The sequence below is a fragment of the Mesoplodon bidens genome (genome assembly GCF_964165515.1).
Source record: "Mesoplodon bidens genome assembly, chromosome: 9".
Lineage (NCBI taxonomy): Eukaryota > Metazoa > Chordata > Mammalia > Artiodactyla > Ziphiidae > Mesoplodon > Mesoplodon bidens.
The window spans coordinates 74,520,708-74,539,895 of NC_138166.1; the positions used below are offsets into that span (position 1 = coordinate 74,520,708).

Genomic DNA, 19,188 nt, shown 5'->3' on the forward strand with positions numbered 1-19,188 from the left:
CAACCGTCTACATCTCTGTTCTTGTTTTACCTCAGATAACCTTTCTCTCACTGATTAGTAAAGATTATAGCCAGCAAAAAAGTACAGCACAGATTGAGAGATACTGTTACTGAGAAAATTTTGGACAAAATATAAACTAGGGCATATCTATAGCTGTGACCATTTTTCTTTAGTCAAGTTCCATGTTCTACAAATTGCAATAAAAAAAAAAGGCTCTCTGAGATTCAGTGGGCATAGATCTTCTGTTAAAGGGCAAATAATTTCAGGATGAATTAGCTCATGAGAGTTTCATGGAGAAAAAAGGTACTAAAGGGAAGAGTCCCATTTTGGATGCTGTGAATATGGGTTATCAGGGATTCAGGCTGCTGATTCCAGTAGACAGTGGTAACTGAGCTGCAGGTGTGTGATTGGAACAACAAAAGAAATGCTGAAATGTTAAGTCCTTTGCGGTGTAAATAGAAAGAGTAAAAGCATATTTATTGCCCAAACATAATTGGTCACCTGTTTTTATTATGCCTTTCAAGACAAATCCAGGAAAGAAATTATATTTTCTTTCCAGAAACATCCTTAAAGATCTTGTTTAGTTGGTTGAAGGTTTTTCTCATTAACAAGTGAATTTTCCATCACCCTTGCCCCTGGGTCACTCTTAAATGCCTGTAGGCACAGGCATAACCAGAATGATGAGGAGATTATCAAAGAATTTGGTTTTCTCAAGCTTCAGGGTAAACTCCTGGTCAGATCCTTCTAGGTGCTGACTTTTCTTGACTTTGGGTTTTTTCCCCCTCTTCCTCAAAAGATGAAATCTGTCCTTCCTATTCTGTATTTCTGTTTAACCAATTCTAATAGCAAATGTTTGGTTTTAACTTGTATAATCCGGTTCCTTAATCTGGCATGAAATTGTAACCTGAAAAGGCTGCAAAGTGCTGACGTAAATATGGGAAAGCAAGAATTGCTTCTACTCAAAAGAGCAAATAGAATGTTCTGGAAGAGATTGGCAGGATGCGCTACAAAGGGATAACCTCAGCCTGGGCCACTGCTGCACTGGGCAAAAGGCTGTGTAACACTCCCTGAAAATCTACTTCTTTATTGCTCTCTGGTAATAAAGTCACTTTCAATTTTTTTTATAAGATAAAATATTTTTATGACTCATATAGTGTTAGTGATTTTATTATGGTGAGTACTGCTTTCTAGGTGATACTTATATATGTTCTTTTTTTTTTTTAAGAAACTGCAAGTCTTTATTTCACTCAGGAGCAATTATTTATTTTTATTTGTAAATGTCCATATCAGGGTATACAATTAAGCATTCTAATGATGTATTCTAATTAGCAAGACTAAAGTCATAGGGAGATTGATTCAAGATGTCAGAGTATAAGGACATGCTCTCACTCCCTCTTTTTCTTTTTTAATTTTTTTTTTTTTTTGCTGTACGCGGGCCTCTCACCATTGTGGCTTCTTCCGTTGCGGAGCACAGGCTCCGGACGCGCAGGCTCAGCAGCCATGGCTCACAGGCCCAGCCGCTCCGCAGCATGTGGGATCCTCCCGGACCGGGGCACAAACCCGTGTCCCCTGCATCAGCAGGCGGACTCTCAACCACTGTGCCACTAGGGAAGCCCTCATTTTTAATTTTTAAATTTTATTTTATTTATTTTTTTATACAGCAGGTTCTTATTAGTCATCCATTTTATACACAACAGTCTATACATGTCAATCCCAATCTCCCAATTAATCACACCCCCACCGCCACCCCCCATGGCTTTCCTCCCTTGGTGTCCATACATTTGTTCTCTAAATCTGTGCCTCAACTTTTGCCCTGAAAACCGGTTCATCTGTACCATTTTTCTACATTCCACATATATGCGTTCATATACGATATTTGTTTTTCTCTTTCTGACTTACTTCACTCTGTATGACAGTCTCTAGATCCATCCACGTCTCAACAAATGATTCAATTTCGTTCCTTTTTATGGCTGAGTAATATTCCATTGTATATAGGTACCACTTCTTTATCCATTTGTGTGTCGATGGGCATTTAGGTTGCTTCCATGACCATTTAGGTTGCTTCCATGACCTGGCTATTGTAAATAGTGCTGCAATGAACATTGGGGTGCATGTCTCTTTTTGAATAATGGTTTTCTCTGGGTTTATGCCCAGTAGTGGGATTTCTGGATCATATAGTAATTCTATTTTTAGTTTTTTAAGGAACCTCCATACTGTTCTCCATAGTGGCTGTATCAATTTACATTCCCACCAACAATGCAAGGGGGTTCCCTTTTCTCCACACCCTCTCCAGCATTTGTTGTTTGTAGGTTTTCTGATGATGCCCATTCTTACTGGTGTGAGGTAATACCTCATTGTGGTTTTGATTTGCATTTCTGTAATAATTAGTGATGGTGAGCAGCTTTTCATGTGCTTCTTGGCCATTTGTATGTCTTCTTTGGAGAAATGTCTATCTAGGTCTTCTGCCCATTTTTGGATTGGGTTGTTTGTTTTTTTAATATTGAGCTGCATGAGCTGTTTATATATTTTGGAGATTAATCCTTTGTCTGTTGATTCATTTGCAAATATTTTCTCGCATTCTGAGGGTTGTCTTTTTGTCTTGTTTATGGTTTCCTTTGCTGTGCAAAAGCATTTAAGTTTCATTAGGTCCCATTTGTTTATTATTTTTTTTATTTTCATTATCCTAGGAGGTGGATCAAAAAAGATCTTGCTGTGATTTATGTCAAAGAGTGTTCTTCCTATGTTTTCCTCTAAGAGTTTTATAGTGTCCAGTCTTACATTTAGGTCTCTAATCCATTTTGAGTTTATTTTTGTGTATGGTGTTAGGGTGTGTTCTAATTTCATTCCTTTACATGTAGCTGTCCAGTTTTCCCAGCACCACTTATTGAAGAGACTGTCTTTTCTCCATTATATATCCTTGCCTCCTTTGCATTAGATTAGTTGACCATATGTGTGTGGGTTTATCTCTGGGCTTTCTATCCTGTTCCATTGATCTGTGTTTCGGTTTTTGTGCCAGTACCATGTTGTCTTGATTACTGTAGCTTTATAGTATAGTCTGAAGTCAGGGAGTCTCATTCCTCCAGCTCCGTTTTTTTCCCTCAAGACTGCTTTGACTATTCGGGGTCATTTGTGTCTCCATAAAAATTTTAAGACTTTTTGTTCTAATTCCATAAAAAATGCCATTGGTAATTTGATAAGGATTGCATTGAATCTGTAGATTGCTTTGGATAGTATAGTCATTTTCACAATGTTGATTCTTCCAATCCAAGAACATGGTATATCTCTCCATCTGTTGGTATCATCTTTAATTTATTTCATCAGTGTCTTATAGTTTTCTGCATACAGGTCTTTTGTCTCCCTAGGTAGGTTTATTCCTAGGTATTTTATTCTTTTTGTTGCAATGGTAAATGGGAGTGTTTCCTTAATTTCTCTTTCAGGTTTTTCATCATTAATGTATAGGAATGCAAGTGATTTCTGTGCATTAATTTTGTATCCTGCATCTTTACCAAATTCATTGATTAGCTCTAGGAGTTTTCAGGTAGCATCTTTAGCATTCTCTATGTATAGTATCATGTCATCTGCAAAGAGTGACAGTTTTACATCTTCTTTTCCAATTTGTATTCCTTTTATTTCTTTTTCTTCTCCGATTGCTGTGGCTAGGACTTCCAAAACTGTGTTGAATAATAGTGGTGAGAGTGGGCAACCTTGTCTTCTTCCTGATCTTAGAGGAAATGCTTTCAGTTTTTCACCATTGAGAATGATGTTTGCTGTGGTTCTGTCATATATTGCCTTTATTATGTTGAGGTAGGTTCTGTCTATGCCCACTTCCTGGAGAATTTTTATCATAAATGGGTGTTGAATTTTGTCAAAAGCTTTTTCTGCATCTATTGAGATGATCATATGTTTTTTATTTTTCAATTTGTTAATACGGTGTACCACATTGATTGATTTGCGTATATTGAAGAATCCTTGCATCCCTGGGAAAAATCCCGCTTGATCATGGTGTATGATCCTTTTAATGTGCTGTTGGATTCTGTTTGCTAGTACTTTGTTGAGGATTTTTGCATCTATATTCATCAGTGATATTGGTCTGTAATTTTCTTTTTTTGTAGTATCTTTGTCTGGTTTTGGTATCAGGGTGATGGTGGCCTCATAGAATGAGTTTGGGAGTGTTCCTTCCTCCGTAATTTTTTGGAAGGGTTTCAGAAGGATGGGTGTTAGCTCTTCTCTAAATGTTTGATAGAATTCACCTGTGAAGGCATCTGGTCCTGGACTTTTGTTTGTTGGAAGATTTTTAATCACAGTTTCAATTTCATTAGTTGTGATTGGTCTGTTCATATTTTCTATTTCTTCCTGGTTCAGTCTTGGAAGGTTATACCTTTCTAAGAATTTGTCCATTTCTTCCAGGTTGTCCATTTTATTGGCATAGAGTTGCTTGTAGTAGTCTCTTAGGATGCTTTGTATATCTGCAGTGTCTGTTGTAACTTCCCTTTTGCATTTCTAATTTTTTTTTATTTGAGTCCTCTCCCTCTTTTTCTTGATGAGTCTGGCTAATGGTTTATCAATTTTGTTTATCTTCTCAAAGAACCAGCTTTTAGTTTTATTGATCTTTGCTATTATTTTCTTTGTTTCTATTTCATTTATTTCTGCTCTGATCTTTAGATTTCTTCCTTCTGCTAACTTTGGGTTTTGTTTGTTCTTCTTTCTCTAGTTCCTTTAGGTGTAAGGTTAGATTGTTTCTTTGAGATTTTTCTTGTTTCTTGAGGTAGGCTTGTATAGCTATAAACTTCTGTCTTAGAACTGCTTTTGCTGCATCCCATAGGTTTTGGATGGTTGTGTTTTCATTGTCATTTGTCTCTAGGTATTTTTTAATTTCCTCTTTGATTTCTTCAGTGATCTCTTGGTTATTTAGTAACATATTGTTTAGCCTGCATGTGTTTGTGGTTTTTACGTTTTTTTCCCTGTAATTGATTTCTAACCTCATAGTGTTATGGTCAGAAAAGATGCTTGATATGATTTCAATTTTCTTAAATTTACTGAGGCTTGATTTGTGACCCAGGATGTGATCTATCCTGGAGAATGTTCTGTGCGCACTTGAGAAGTGTAATCTGCTGTTTTGGGGTGGAATGTCCTATAAATATCAATTAAATCTGTCTGGTTTCTTGTGTCCTTTAAAGCTTCTGTTTCCTTATTTATTTTCATTTTGGATGATCTGTCCATTGGTGTAAGTGAGGTATTAAAGTCCCCCCTATTACTGTGTTACTGTCGACTTCCTCTTTCATAGCTGTTAGTAGTTGCCTTATGTATTGAGGTGCTCCTATGTTGGGTGCATGTATATTTATAATTGTTATATCTTCTTCTTGGATTGATCCCTTGGTCATTATGTAGTGTCCTGCCTTGTCTCCTGTAACATTCTTTATTTTAAAGTCTATGTTATCTGATATGATGATTGCTACTGCAGCTTTCTTTTGATTTCCATTTGCATGGTATATCTTTTTCCATCCTCTCACTTTCAGTCTGTATGTGTCCCTAGGTCTGAAGTGGGTCTCTTGTAGATAGCATATATATGGGTTTTGTTTTTGTATTCTGTCAGCGAGCCTGTGTCTTTTGGTTGGAACATTTAATCCATTCACATTTAAGGTAATTATTGATATGTATGTTCCTCTGACCATTTTCTTAATTGTTTTGAGGTTTTTTTTTTTTTTTTTTTTTTTTTTTTTGCAGTACGCTGGCCTCTCGCTGTTGTGGCCTCTCCCATTGTGGAGCACAGGCTCCGGACGTGCAGGCTCAGCGGCCATGGCTCACAGGCCCAGCCACTCCGTGGCATGTGGGATCTTCCCGGACCAGGGCATGAACCCACGTCCCCTGCATCGGCAGGCGGACTCTCAACCACTGCGCCACCAGGGAAGCCCTTGAGTTTGTTTCTGTAGGTCCTTTTCGTCTCTTGTGTTTCCCACTTAGAGAAGTTCCTTTAGCATTTGCTGTAGAGCTGGTTTGGTGGTGCTGAATTCTCTTAGCTTTTGCTTGTCTGTAAAGCTTTTGATTTCTCCATCGAATCTGAATGATATCCTTGCTGGGTAGAGTAATATTCGTTGTAGTTTCTTCCCTTTCATCACTTAAAGTATATCATGCCAGTGCCTTCTGTCTTGTAGAGTTTCTGCTGAGAAATCAGCTGTTAACCTTATGGGAGTTCCCTTGTATGTTATTTGTCATTTTCCCCTTGCTGCCTTCAATAATTTTTCTTTGTCTTTAATTCTTGCCAGTTTGATTACTGTGTTTCTCCTTGGGTTTATCCTGTATGGGACTGTCTGTGCTTTCTGGACTTGGGTGGCTATTTCCATTCCCATGTTAGGGAAGTTTTTGACTATAATCTCTTCTAATATTTTCTCTGATCCTTTTTCTCTCTCTTCTCCTTCTGGGACCCCTATAATGCGAATGTGTTGCGTTTAATGTTTTCCCAGAGGTCTCTTAGGCTGTCTTCATTTCTTTTCATTCTTTTTTCTTTATTCTGTTCCACAGCAGTGAATTTCACCATTCTGTCTTCCAGGTCACTTATCCGTTCTTCTGCCTCAGTTATTCTTCTATTGATTCCTTCTAGTGTAGTTTTCATTTCAGTTATTGTATTGTTCATCTCTGTTTGTTTGGTCTTTAGTTCTTCTAGGTGTTTTTTAAACATTTCTTGCATCTTCTCGAGCTTTGCCTCCATTCTTTTTCCGAGGTCCTGGATCATCTTCACTATCATTATTCTGAATTCTTTTTCTAGAAGGTTGCCTATCTCCACTTCATTTAGTTGTTTTTATGCAGTTTTATCTTGTTCCTTCATCTGGTATATAGCTATCTGCCTTTTCATCTTTTGTATCTTTCTATGAATGTGGTTTTTGTTCCACAGGCTGCAGGATTGTAGTTCTTCTTGCTTCTGTTGTCTGCCCTCTCAGTTAAAGTTTTAAATATCACAAAATTGATTAGATTGTTGGCAGCAGATTGCTTGCTGAGTTGCAGTTTCTGCTAGTGTTGTAGGGTCTCCTGCAGAGTTGGATGGTGGCTGTGTCTCACCGTGAGGACAAGGATACTGGCAGCAGAAGTTCTGGGAAGTACTCCTTCTCTTATAGATGTTTCTGAGTCCGTTATTCTTATAGTACCACTTCTTTCATTTTCCTCAACTGTTTATAATACACAACAATTTTGACAAATTTATTAACATTTTTGTAAACAGTATTTTCTAGCATTAAAAACATATAAGCCTAGCCAATAGTATTCTTCTATCTGTTGAAGATTAGAGACACACATGTAGATTCTAAGTGCAAGGCCCTGTGCTGTGCTGTCATTTATCTTGACAGCAACTCCACAAGGGAGATATTATGTTTCTCTGCTGTAGATGTGGATTCTGTAGGATCAGAGGGAAGAGAAACTTCCTTAAGATGGCATAGCTATAACCAGGAGAGCTGAGAGTCACACCTCAGTGAGATTCCCAAATCATAATCTGCCTTCAATAGCAAATAATTAAAATAGGTAGGCTAGACCGCATTAGACTGGGAGTCACAATGTATATTGGGAACATTGAACTTCGTTTTCTTCATCAGAGTGCTCAGGATTACATTTTTTTCAGACTTAAAAAGAAAGATTTCCTCTGAATTCTACAACTTGAGAATGAGAACTTTTCTAAGTTGTACAAGCATGTGGGACTAAATGCCGGGCACAGCTATTGCTCCTTCCCACCAGCACTCTACTTGTCTGTTTTACCTCTGCTCTTTCCCTTGCAAGAGCCGAATAGGAGGATCACAGGTGACTCTAGTTTTGATGGTCCTGGAAGAGTAGGATGGAGGTTGAAGGCAGCATTGTTTTCTGTTCTCGCCAGCCTCTGCACTCCCTGTTTTCTGCTTATTGGTGCATTTAAACCTCTTTTGTGTGTGTTAAAAAAAATTGTTCACATTTGTAGTTCAGACTAAAGGATCAGAAGTATGATTGCAAATAATTATACTGAAAGGAGAGAGACAGGGAGGATGCAGCATCTACTCACTTATAATTTTTCAAGAATTACCTGTAACAGAATCACTTGTGTTCTTTTTTTTTATTATTTATTTATTTTTGGCTGAGTTGGACCCTTGTTGCTGAGCGCGGGCTTTTCTCTGGTTGTGGCGAGCAGGGGCTACTACTCTCTTGCAGTGCGCAGGCTTCTTTTGTTGAGTATGGGCTCTAGGCACATGGGCTTCAGTAGTTGTGGCACATGGGCTCAGTAGTTGTGGCTTGCAGGCTCTAGAGCACAGGCTCAGTAGTTGTGGTGCACAGGCTGAGTTGCTCCGCAACATGTGGGATCTTCCCAGACCAGGGCTTGAACCCGTGTCCCCTGCATTGGCAGGCGGCTTCTTAACTACTGTGCCATCAGGGAAGCCCCATTTGGGTTCTTTTTTAAAATGCAGGTTCTGGAGGCCTACTGCAGACTCAGTCAGTATCTCTGAGTGGTGGGCCTGAAACTCTGCATTTTAACAGGTTTCTCAGGTGATTTTTACTCATGCTAAGGCTTGAGAACCATTCCTCTATGGCTTATGTGTTATTTTCAAGGTTCCCCAAAGCCAAGCTAGAACTTCTAAAATGTTAACAATGCATTAGGGAATCCCAGAATTGTCTTTTTCCTTTATAAGTCTTTCAACATTATTTTCATATCCACACTTAATTATTAAAACACCAACCAACCAACAAACAAAAAATTATCAGTGTCATTAATCTTGAAAATTAATAAAGAAGTGAATAAAGATATAAAAATAATATAATTATAGTAATAATTATTAAGATTATTGTAATTTAAAAATAAAATTTACAGGTATTATATGCAAGACACTGGTACATTCATTATGATCCATCTCCCTTTCAGGTAAGGTAACTGAGGCCCAGTGAGGTTAAATAACTTGCGCAAGGTCACACAGCTCATGCAGGGTAGAACGAGGATCAGAACACAGAGAGAAAGATTCGAGAGTCTATGTTCAGATTTTTAATTCCAAGATGCCTGATATTTGAAAAGTAAATAAGCATCCCAAATCTTATTTATTTTTTTATAGAACAGAACTGAAACTGACCCGGAAGGCAGCCTATGTGAGATACCTCAATAGCTCAGCCTTCTTCTTCTCAGGGTTCTTTGTAGTGTTTTTATCTGTGCTTCCTTATGCACTGCTTAAAGGAATCGGCCTTCGAAAAATATTCACAACCATCTCATTCTGCATCGTTCTGCGCATGGCAGTCACTCGGCAATTCCCCTGGGCTGTACAAACTTGGTATGATTCTCTTGGAGCAATAAACAAAATACAGGTAATGTACCAAAATGGGGCATCATACACAATGAATTTAGAACAGTTTAGAACTTTTCTCATAAGCAAATTCTCTGGAGAGGTATTCTTGGCCTTGGGCCTGTTTGATGCACAGTATTTCCTCTCGATGTCTGTATGTGGTCTAATGAGCCCTTGTAATGAAAGCCTAGTGAAATAAAATGAAGGCCTGTGAAATTCTCTTAAGTCAGAGAAATTGAAGAAAATATTGTTTCTGTATTCTGGAGATTTTTATTCAAGTAATCAATCAGTAGAGAAGTTCTAATGAACTTGGCAAATGTGCAAAATGATGGTGGCAGATTCATCCGGAAGTTATAAGATTTTCCAGCTAACATTAGGAATGTTCACCTTAAACTTTTCCAAGTGTTTTTCTAGACTGTATGATGGATGACAGTGGCATTTTATGACACATTAATTACCTTAAAATCTCAGCAAGGTGATGTAGCTGGTAATTTTGAAGAGAGGTTCTAAAGTCCTCAGGTAATGAGACTCAATTAATGCAAAGCTAACAGAATCAGCACCATAACTTTGGGTGTGGTTTTAATTTTTATAATTAATATACAGTTCAAAATGTTTTATTATACTTGTTTGATATCCATTTAAATATTTAACCCAGAAAATAAATCATTGTGACATAAATTTTAAAAATGAGGGTGAAGGGTGAGTCACTTTTAGGTAGTTCTGCCATTATTTGGCCTAGGCCAGAGTTTGCAAATGGTGACCCATGGACTTAATTTTGGCCCTTGACCTGTTTTATTTGACCTTTACATTAAAAAACAAAACAAAACAAAACAAAAAAACCTAAAACAACGCATTTGAATTAGTTGGCAGCATTTAAAAATTGTGTGCTGTCACATATACAACAAATCGTGTCTTCAACCTCTTTTGAAAATTTGAAGTATACAGTAAACTGGGTCCTCTTCCCTCACAAGCTGTGGCAGCTCCCCCCTCAGAGAAGGTCTGCCCTCTCCAGTTCATCACAGTCTCTACTTAGCCACCTTCCTTAGTTTTATCATCTTGAAAATATGTGAGTTTGAGATCTGCAATTTAGACAAATTGGTGAATGTAGCTCAGAACCATGGCAGCTCTTGGACTAGTCTTATTTCTTCTATTAGTCCATCACAGCCATGTGGGAGGTGGTGGGGAGACAGAGAAAGAGAGAGAGAGAGAGAAACAGACATAAAGACCCAAAGAGAATGCATCAGAGAAACAGATTCACTAAACAGGAATACAGACAGAGAAACAGATCTTAAAAACAAAACTGGGAGAAAAAGAGGGAAACCAAAATAGAGATAGTGAGTGAATTGAAGAGGCGAGAAGGGAAAAAGTGAGCAAGGACCAGACTGTTAAAACTACCTCCTATGAAGAAGACTTCAAGATGCACAAACCTAATTCTTCCTCATGCTCCCACCATCTCTAGGAGCACTGTGATTCTGAGTCACTAATAGAGCCCTTCTTTTAGAATCAAGGTTTGATGCCCTAAAATCAGTTATATCGGATCTTCACACCTTTACTTAACCCAGAGAAGTGATGCTAATGATGCCTCTAATAAGGAGGGTGCTATAAAGATGAAGATAGTAGTTTTCTCTCTCTTAATGCTGAATTGAGGCAATTGGTGGGTAATTCAGGTGTGCTTTATAAATTCATCACTAAGGTTAACATGTAATAGTACAAGGATGAATCAGTGGTATGTTAAAAATCTAATGTATAAAAACAGTTTTATAAAATATTACATTTCAAAATGATTAATTCTAGTACTTGGCAAATTAACTTTAGAACACTTATAAAATTATTTTATTAAGAAACAATTTCTAATATAATTCATAAAATCCAAGTACAGAATGCATCACTATTAGAGTGTAAAATAGATGTAATAATGTATTAATGGTATCTTGGTTCTGCAATATGTTTTTGCTCTCTTTTGCAAACAGGATTTCTTACAAAAGCAAGAATATAAGACACTGGAATATAACTTAACAACTACAGAAGTAGTGATGGAGAATGTAACAGCCTTCTGGGAGGAGGTCAGATATTTTTTGTTTTTGTTTGTTCTGAACATTTAAGCTTTGCTTGTTTGTGGTTCTGGTTTTCATCTGAATGGGCAATAAAGTTAGCATGATGATAGAACTTATTTTATAGATTAAGAGGTAGAGGCCCAGGAATATTAAATATGATAGACAAGACTCGTTATTTTTTTCTAAGTCATGTAATTTGTTTCACATAACAAATTAGGAAGTAATACAAAGCTCATAGGTTTTGGAGCCAGATAGAGCTGGGTTTGAATCCTGGTTCTGCCATTTACTATCTGTGTAATCTAGACCAAGTTACTGAACTTTGTGGAGCCTCTTGTTCTTCATCTATAAAATGGGAATATTAATATATACCTTGCAAGTTTGTTGTGAGGATTGACTGAGATAACTTATGGAAAGTATTCAGCATAGTACCATGCACATAATAGTTCCTCACTAAATGCTACCCTCTCTGATCTCAAGTTCCAATCCAATGCAATTTACATGTAACACCGGTCACCATAAAGATGTATGAGAAATAGACCAATGTATTGTTTTCTACTATTTTTACTTATTTTAATTCACTACTAAAAATTCTCTCATATTTCTCATGGTCAGAAAAAATATTATCAATGATTTTTCAGCTTCTAAAGAAGTAATATTTGATTATTGAGAATACCTGTTGAGTTCCTCTTTCCTTATCACTTTTTTATGTTGAGTAAACATAGGAGTTATGAAACCAATGTCCCATTTCTACATATTTCACAATATCTTAAATTGGTTTTATTTACATAAGTAACTTGACCTCAGGGGCTTTACTATACTTCATTATTTTAGACATAAGTAAGAGAATAATTCTTTATCTGCCCAGAAAAACTGTGGAAAGGTGTGTGGATCAGATTGATTTTACTTCTTTGATTTTAGAAATTTCAAATGCCTTTCTAGGCATGAAGAAAAATAAGAAGTTTGACAGTACTTACAGACAATTGTTTTTCTAATCTCCATTTCACTGTTTTCATCTAATAAAATAGGTAACATGCTTGAGCCCTTACAATCTGCCAGGTACTAGATAAGCACTTTATATGTTTTGTCTTATTTCTCATAACATTCCTATGATGAAATCTTAATGTTTCCATTTTGCTGATAAGGGAATGGAAGCTTAGGAAGGTTACAGAACCTGGCTCAGCTCACAGAACAGGCAAGGGCTGAAGTCAGGTTTTGGACCCAAATGTCACAGTCTACAACTCTTTCAGTAAACCTTCCGTCTGGCTGTATCCTCATCCTCCAGACTCTGTCAGCTATCAAATTCTGGACACTCCTTGATGATATTTACCCAGGATAGTGGTGCTTGTTAAATCTCTGCCATCATGTCTGAGACTTCAGCACCCACATGAGAAATCCTTCCAGTACTGTCCTCAGAACTTACATTTTACAATTAGTTCAGAAGCTTCCTTTCATGGTCACATGCTGAGCTTGGTGAGCACCTAGACTTACTCCACTTTGGAAATGTCGCACTCTGGAATCTCCTTCTTAGTTCAGAATTTCCTAACCTTAGCTCTCTCAGTCTCTTCATCCCACCTTTACTGCCTTCCAATTTCATGAAGATTTCTAGGCTCCTTAGTTCTCCCTTTTGGACTACTCCTGGTTTAACCTCCACCAATGACAACACCAGTCACTTCAGTTCTTCTCCCAGCAGCACCCTCAATTCCCTTTTCCTTTCACTGAATCTTTTGCTACAAAACATTCACTTGATATCTTTGACGAAGGAGGTGCTATCTGGGAAAATCATATACTCTAGTCAGTTATAAGTTTTATACAGTTATTGTTTCAACTTCAAATGGGCCTATAAACTTTCTTGGGAAATATTTTCATTTGTATTTAGTTAATTTTCTTTACCATTTCTCTAAAAGCTTTTCCAGATTTTTACCACTTTCCGGAAACTCCCAATCTCTCCCAGGTTCTGCTCACCCCCAGCAGATGGCCTTGACTTCTGTAAGATATAGAGAAAATATATAGATGCTATAAAATATGCAGCATCATGTATGAATGCTTATAACTTCTTTCTTCACCCTTGGGATTATTTTTTTCTTCTCTTTCTTATCTAAGTGAAAGATGTATGCTTCCTCCTGCCTTTGGCTAAACTGTTATCATCTTGCTTCATCTTCTCAGGACATGGGGCCAGCAATTAGTCTCTATCTACAAGTTTTAACATCTTTTTTTTCAACTGACTCCTTTTCACATTTAAATATTTTCAAGTTAAAAAAATTTCTTCTCTGACTTTTGCCCACCCAGCCTCATCCTCCAAGCTTTATCATTCTGCTTCCTTTTGCCATCAAAGCTGTTCTTACTTCGTCATCTTTTATGACTTTTCCCTGCTGCAATCTGGATTCTGCCCTTACCAATACATTAAAACTTTTCTTTTAAAAATACTTATTTAACTTAGCTTTAGTGAACCACTCTTTCCATGTCATCTTATATTCTGACCATGACTTCTAAGTCTTCCCTGCCTGCCTCTTCAATGGTGATGGGCCACTGCGTCTGCACCTAGGCTTCCTTCTGGCATTTCATGCTCTCTGGTGACTCAGGCTCAACTGACATCAATGTGCTGATGACTCTCAAAAGCAAATCTCTAGCCCCAGTTTCTTTCCTGAACTTCATATATTATTTCTAAATTCCCTGCAAGCTCCTCAAGCACCCACATTCATCACTCCTCAAGCTTCATAAACCTGCTCCTTCCAGTGTCTTCTCCACCCATTTGATGATGTCACCGTTCACCCAGTTACTCAAGAGGCAAGTCCCTGATGAGTTATATATGACTCCTTCCTCACACCACACAAATTGAGTAGGTACAATTTCTATTTATGTATTAGGAAGCTGAGCTTTAGGGAGTTTAAGTAACTAGAACAAGGTTATACAACTGGTTAGGAGAGAGCCAAAAGGTCAGCCTAGGTTTCTCTGCCTCTAATTAAAAAAAATGGACTAATGCTTTACTTGTATACAAAATACTTTCATATATATTACCTCATTTAAAACCCTCAACAACTCAGGAGACTGAAGTTCAGAATGTCATGATTTATTACCCAGCTAGTTGAGAAGATGAGACAGAGACTGAAGTAAAGACAAAGGATATCATAATCCTTCCTCTGACAACCACAGGGGACTTGTAAACATGGAACACATTCAACTTTACTAGGGATCAAATAAAAATAAGATCAATAGTGAGATTCCATTTTTACCTATAAAACACAAAATACAGAACAAAACAAAACAAAATAAATCCCAAACCAGAAAGCAACAGTGTTGATAATGGTTCCTCAAATCTAGCACTCCCATACCTTAATGGAGGAAAATTTGGAACTACTTTTCAAAAGACTTAGAATTTTTGCTATATCTTTTGCCCTGGAAATCCCACGTGCGGGAATTTATACTTAAAAAAAAGAGAGAGATTTGCTCCAAGATTTATAGCAAAGTACATGCATCACAGAATTATTAAGTTAAAAAGAAAACCATATAATGTCAAAAATAGAGAACTATTTATAGTTTATCCATACTCTTGTATACTATCCTGCAACTTAAAATTATATTTAAAAGAATGTTTAATGGTATGTGAAAATATTTATGATTTATTGTAAGTCAGAAAAAGCAGGTCACAAACCTTATGTATAATTTTTCCTTAATGTGGTAAAATATCATATATATGATTTTATATATATATGTGAAGGAGTGGAGGGGTATCATTAAAATGTTAAACATGGTTTCTTTTCAGTGGTAGGATTACAGGTGATTATTTTTTTCTTCTTGCTGCTTTCCTCTGTTTACCAAATTTCCTGAAATAAGTGTTTTATTTCTGTACTCAGAAATTAAAGTTATTAGTAAAAACAACCTTCCATTGGTCCAAGGGCTTACTGGATAAAAGTCCTATTTCTAAGCATGGCACATGAGCCCCTGAATAGCCTGCACTGCCCACCTTACCAAGGATACCCTTTGTCATCTTACCATATACATCTCACCGAGCCACTCACCATTCCTGAGATATATTTTGTTCTTTTAAGCCTAAAATGTTGTGCATGCAGATCCTTCTTCCTGGAACACCTGGACTATTTCTTGCTCTTGTGAAATAACCACTTACATCTTTCATAGCCTAGTATTGTGTCATTTACTTGGTCAAATTCCAGACTGAGTCAGTTGCTTTCTCTAATGCGCTCCTATAGGACTTGGTGTGAATTTTCAGTTGTAGCACTAAACACATTGCAGTATTAATATCTATGCATATGTTATTCTCCTATGTGGGATTTTTAAAGTGGTCTTTTTAAAAAATATTTATTTGTTTATTTGGTTGTGCCGGGTCTTAGTTGCGACACGTGGGATCTTCGGGGATCTTTAGTTGCAGCATGTGGACTCTTAGTTGCAGCAAGTGGGATCTAATTCCCTGACCAGGGATTGAACCCAGGCCCCCTGCATTGGGAGCATGGAGTGTTAACCGCTGGACCACCAGGGAAGTCCCTGAAGTGGTCTTTAATACAGAGGTGATGCTCAAGAAATGTCTATTAGATAAATAAATGAATAAAGGAATAACAGATGCCTTTGTCTCATTTAAAGACTTTTCATTGCCTAAAAGCTTTGCTTTTAGTTATCTGTTAACTGAAAGGGATGTTAGCCATCCATATCATAAGAATTCAAGCAGTGATCTTCAAGCTTAATTGCTTATGTATGCCCTAAAATAGTTCTGAAAAACTATGTATATCTGATACATTTTAAGTTGACTTTTCAACTTAAAAACTAATTTTTCAACATAGGTTTAAGTGGTGGCAAAGAATGTAATTCTTGTCTATTGTATATTGTTTTCATATGTTAAATAATTGTTTTCAAAACTTAGGAGCTGCAGTTTCAGTGCAATTTCATGGGAAATAAATGAATTTATGAAGTCAGGTCTCATTGTCAAGCCAATCGGCTAAATGTGACTTGCTTTATGTCAGGAAAGTGTGACTTGACTTTAAAATGCAGATAATAATTTGTATTGATTTATTAACTCATTAAAATTAAATAATTAATAAGTTAATTAAAATATCTTATTTCTCAATTCATTTCTGAAATCTGATTCTGAGATGATAAGACACATAGATCGCCATCAGTTTGAAACTTGGGTGAAATAAGATGTTACCTCCTTCAGTATTTCTGGCTTTGCTTATATGGGATCACCTTTCAGGAGAAAATCATTCTCTTACGGTCCCCTTGTTTGTATTATTGAGCTTTTTACACTCCAGAAAGTGCAACGTAACTAAACTTAGGGCTGGTGAGAAGGCTGCCTCTTCTGTGTTAAGTGAGGGAAGGACAATTGTGAGCAGGAAGTGGGAAAGAGAAATGACAAACAGCAGGCAAATTCTCAGGCAGATTAACTTTAGGAAGGAGTACTTTTGCATGTTGAGGATGTGGGAATACATTCCATTAAAACTGTGTGCACTACCTTCCTCCTGATAATCTGTAGTGCTGTTTACTTTGGTTTGAAGACCACTACCCTAAAGCCTCCCATGCAGCAGTATAGAAGCAGGGCACTTTCAAAAGAGAATTCCTTCTCCCAGCTACTCTTACAAAAATGGAATTCATTCAAATCATATGGCAGTATCATCACATTTATACTTAATAATAGCTAATTAAAGAATTGCTTTGAGCTTCTCAGAGGAAGGTACTACCAGCATGATAGAGCAGATTTGGGTTATAATTCTACTCAGGCCTACTACTTACGTGACTTTAGTTGCTTAACTTCTTTGAGTCACAGTCTACAGCTTTGAAAGAGAAGGATTATAAAATCTACCTCATATATTGTTATTCTGCTGAAGATTAAATAATTATGTTTATATACCCAGCCTATAGGAGAGGATATATATTTATGTGTGTATATATTTACATACACACACATATATATACATGCACACATATATATAGATAGATACCTTTATATATGTAGATAGATATCTTTAATTAAATTTGGTGGTGAGCAACAATCTGAGAAATTGAAATTATTATTATAATTTTCAGATGTTTTGGATCATGTGCTCTAGAAATCATGTGCTAACAATTGTGTGCTATAAAGTATGGGTCATATACCATGTGCTTTTCAAACTAATCATACATAATGCAAATAGCTATTGAAAATATCTGAAAAACATGTTTGTTTGTTTTTTTACAGGGATTTGGGAAATTATTTGAGAAAGCAAAACAAAATAATAACAGTAGAAGAATTTCCAATGGTGATAACAGCCTCTTCTTCAGTAACTTCTCACTTCTCGGTGCTCCTGTCCTGAAAGATATCAGTTTCAACATAGAAAGAGGACAGTTGTTGGCTGTCGCTGGATCTACTGGAGCAGGAAAGGTAGTCTCATTTATACCTCATTATGAAGATCTTAACTTGACATGATTTTCTCCTTTCTTTTTCTAGTTTGTCTGTAATGTAATAAGGTGTTTTGGAGAAATTCTTACATTGGTATTAGGAGAATACTTGGATATAGAGTTCCTTATAATATAAATTCCACTGATAGCATCCTGTAGCCTTTTATTTCTTCCTATTATTTTCAGTGACTTTTTCTTTTATACCTTTATATTTTGGACACTGCTCAGCATAGTGTCATGCACATACAGGATGAGCATTCAATAACTTTATTGAACAAATGAAGCATCCATTTTTACCAGTCTGTGGCACAGACATTTTCTCAGAGCTGGTCCAGGAAAATCATGGCTTAGATTTTACTTCAGTAACTTCATGTAAAAGGTCCCCATTTTGTTGACATTAGAATTTTGGAGAATGGACTCAGACTTGTTTATGATTTATTATGAGGAAAAATTATTGAGTTGGGACAGTTTTTTGAAGGCAATACATAGGAATGTTAATTTATTCAGTGCTGGTCAGCCTCAACACCCGCCCCCACCCCAACTAATTATAAACCATGGATATTTGGAGATATATCTGACAAAATTTAATAGGTTAGAAAGCTAAAGGGTCAAACTTTATTGTCAGAAGAAGACTTTATAGTGATCTTTAAAGACCTGAGTTATTGTTCAGATAATTATAAACACTTGTCTTTATCTAGGAAATAAATTTAAAGGGCATGAAGGGATAAAATCACGGGTAAGAAGGGGCCTCCTGGCTTTGGAATGGGCTACTAAGGATAATAGGTATTTGCTTTGAAAGTCTATTAAAAATAGGTTCTTCATCCCATTTGACTATAATTTTAGCTTTGATGAAAGAAAAGGAAGGAAGGAAGAAAGGGAGGGAGGGGAGAAGGGAGGGAGGAAGGGAGGGAGGAAGGAAGGAGCAATGCTGCTATAAGATAAAAATGTAAATAAAAATAGAAATACTCCTGAACGACAGTTATTTATTAATGTCTAATATAGGAAGAACCATATTTTGAAGAATTTAGTCTGAGACGTGGGAAACAAAATGCCACAGAAAACTTCTAGTTACTGAATTTGGTGTTCATAGTGCTAGTGATATACAGTTTGCTTATTTCTCTCTATAGGTACGTTTCCCCACATGAGAAACAGGCCTTTCAATAAAGTAGCTATAGTTGTGCATTTTCTTCTTAGAAAAATGTGTTTCTTCTTCAAGTGCTACTTTTTCCTTCTATTTCTTGTATAATATTACTAGCAATTATCACTATTAAAAGAAAATGATACCATAGGAGGAGTTGCTAATAAACAAGTCACAGATGATCTAAACAAGAATGATTGCTTGTGAGCAGACAGTAATAGTATTTCACAGGCTTTTTAAAATTAATTTTGTTTAGGTGTTTAAAATTACTGCTTTAAAGGTGTAAACAAATAGCTTTGGGATTCCAGATTACAAGACTTAACCAGCAATTAAATTT

The 19,188-nt window shown here is 36.6% G+C and overlaps 1 protein-coding gene across 1 annotated transcript in view; it reads left to right on the forward strand.

Moving 5' to 3' along the window:
• Positions 1-19,188, forward strand: part of CFTR (CF transmembrane conductance regulator) — a 188,343-nt gene that overhangs the window by 48,699 nt on the left and 120,456 nt on the right. Inside the window, exons 8-10 of the mRNA XM_081244584.1 lie at positions 9,054-9,300; positions 11,249-11,341; positions 17,514-17,696. Of these exons, the coding sequence (XP_081100710.1) occupies positions 9,054-9,300; positions 11,249-11,341; positions 17,514-17,696 (523 nt within the window). The remainder of the gene's footprint in view (positions 1-9,053; positions 9,301-11,248; positions 11,342-17,513; positions 17,697-19,188) is intronic.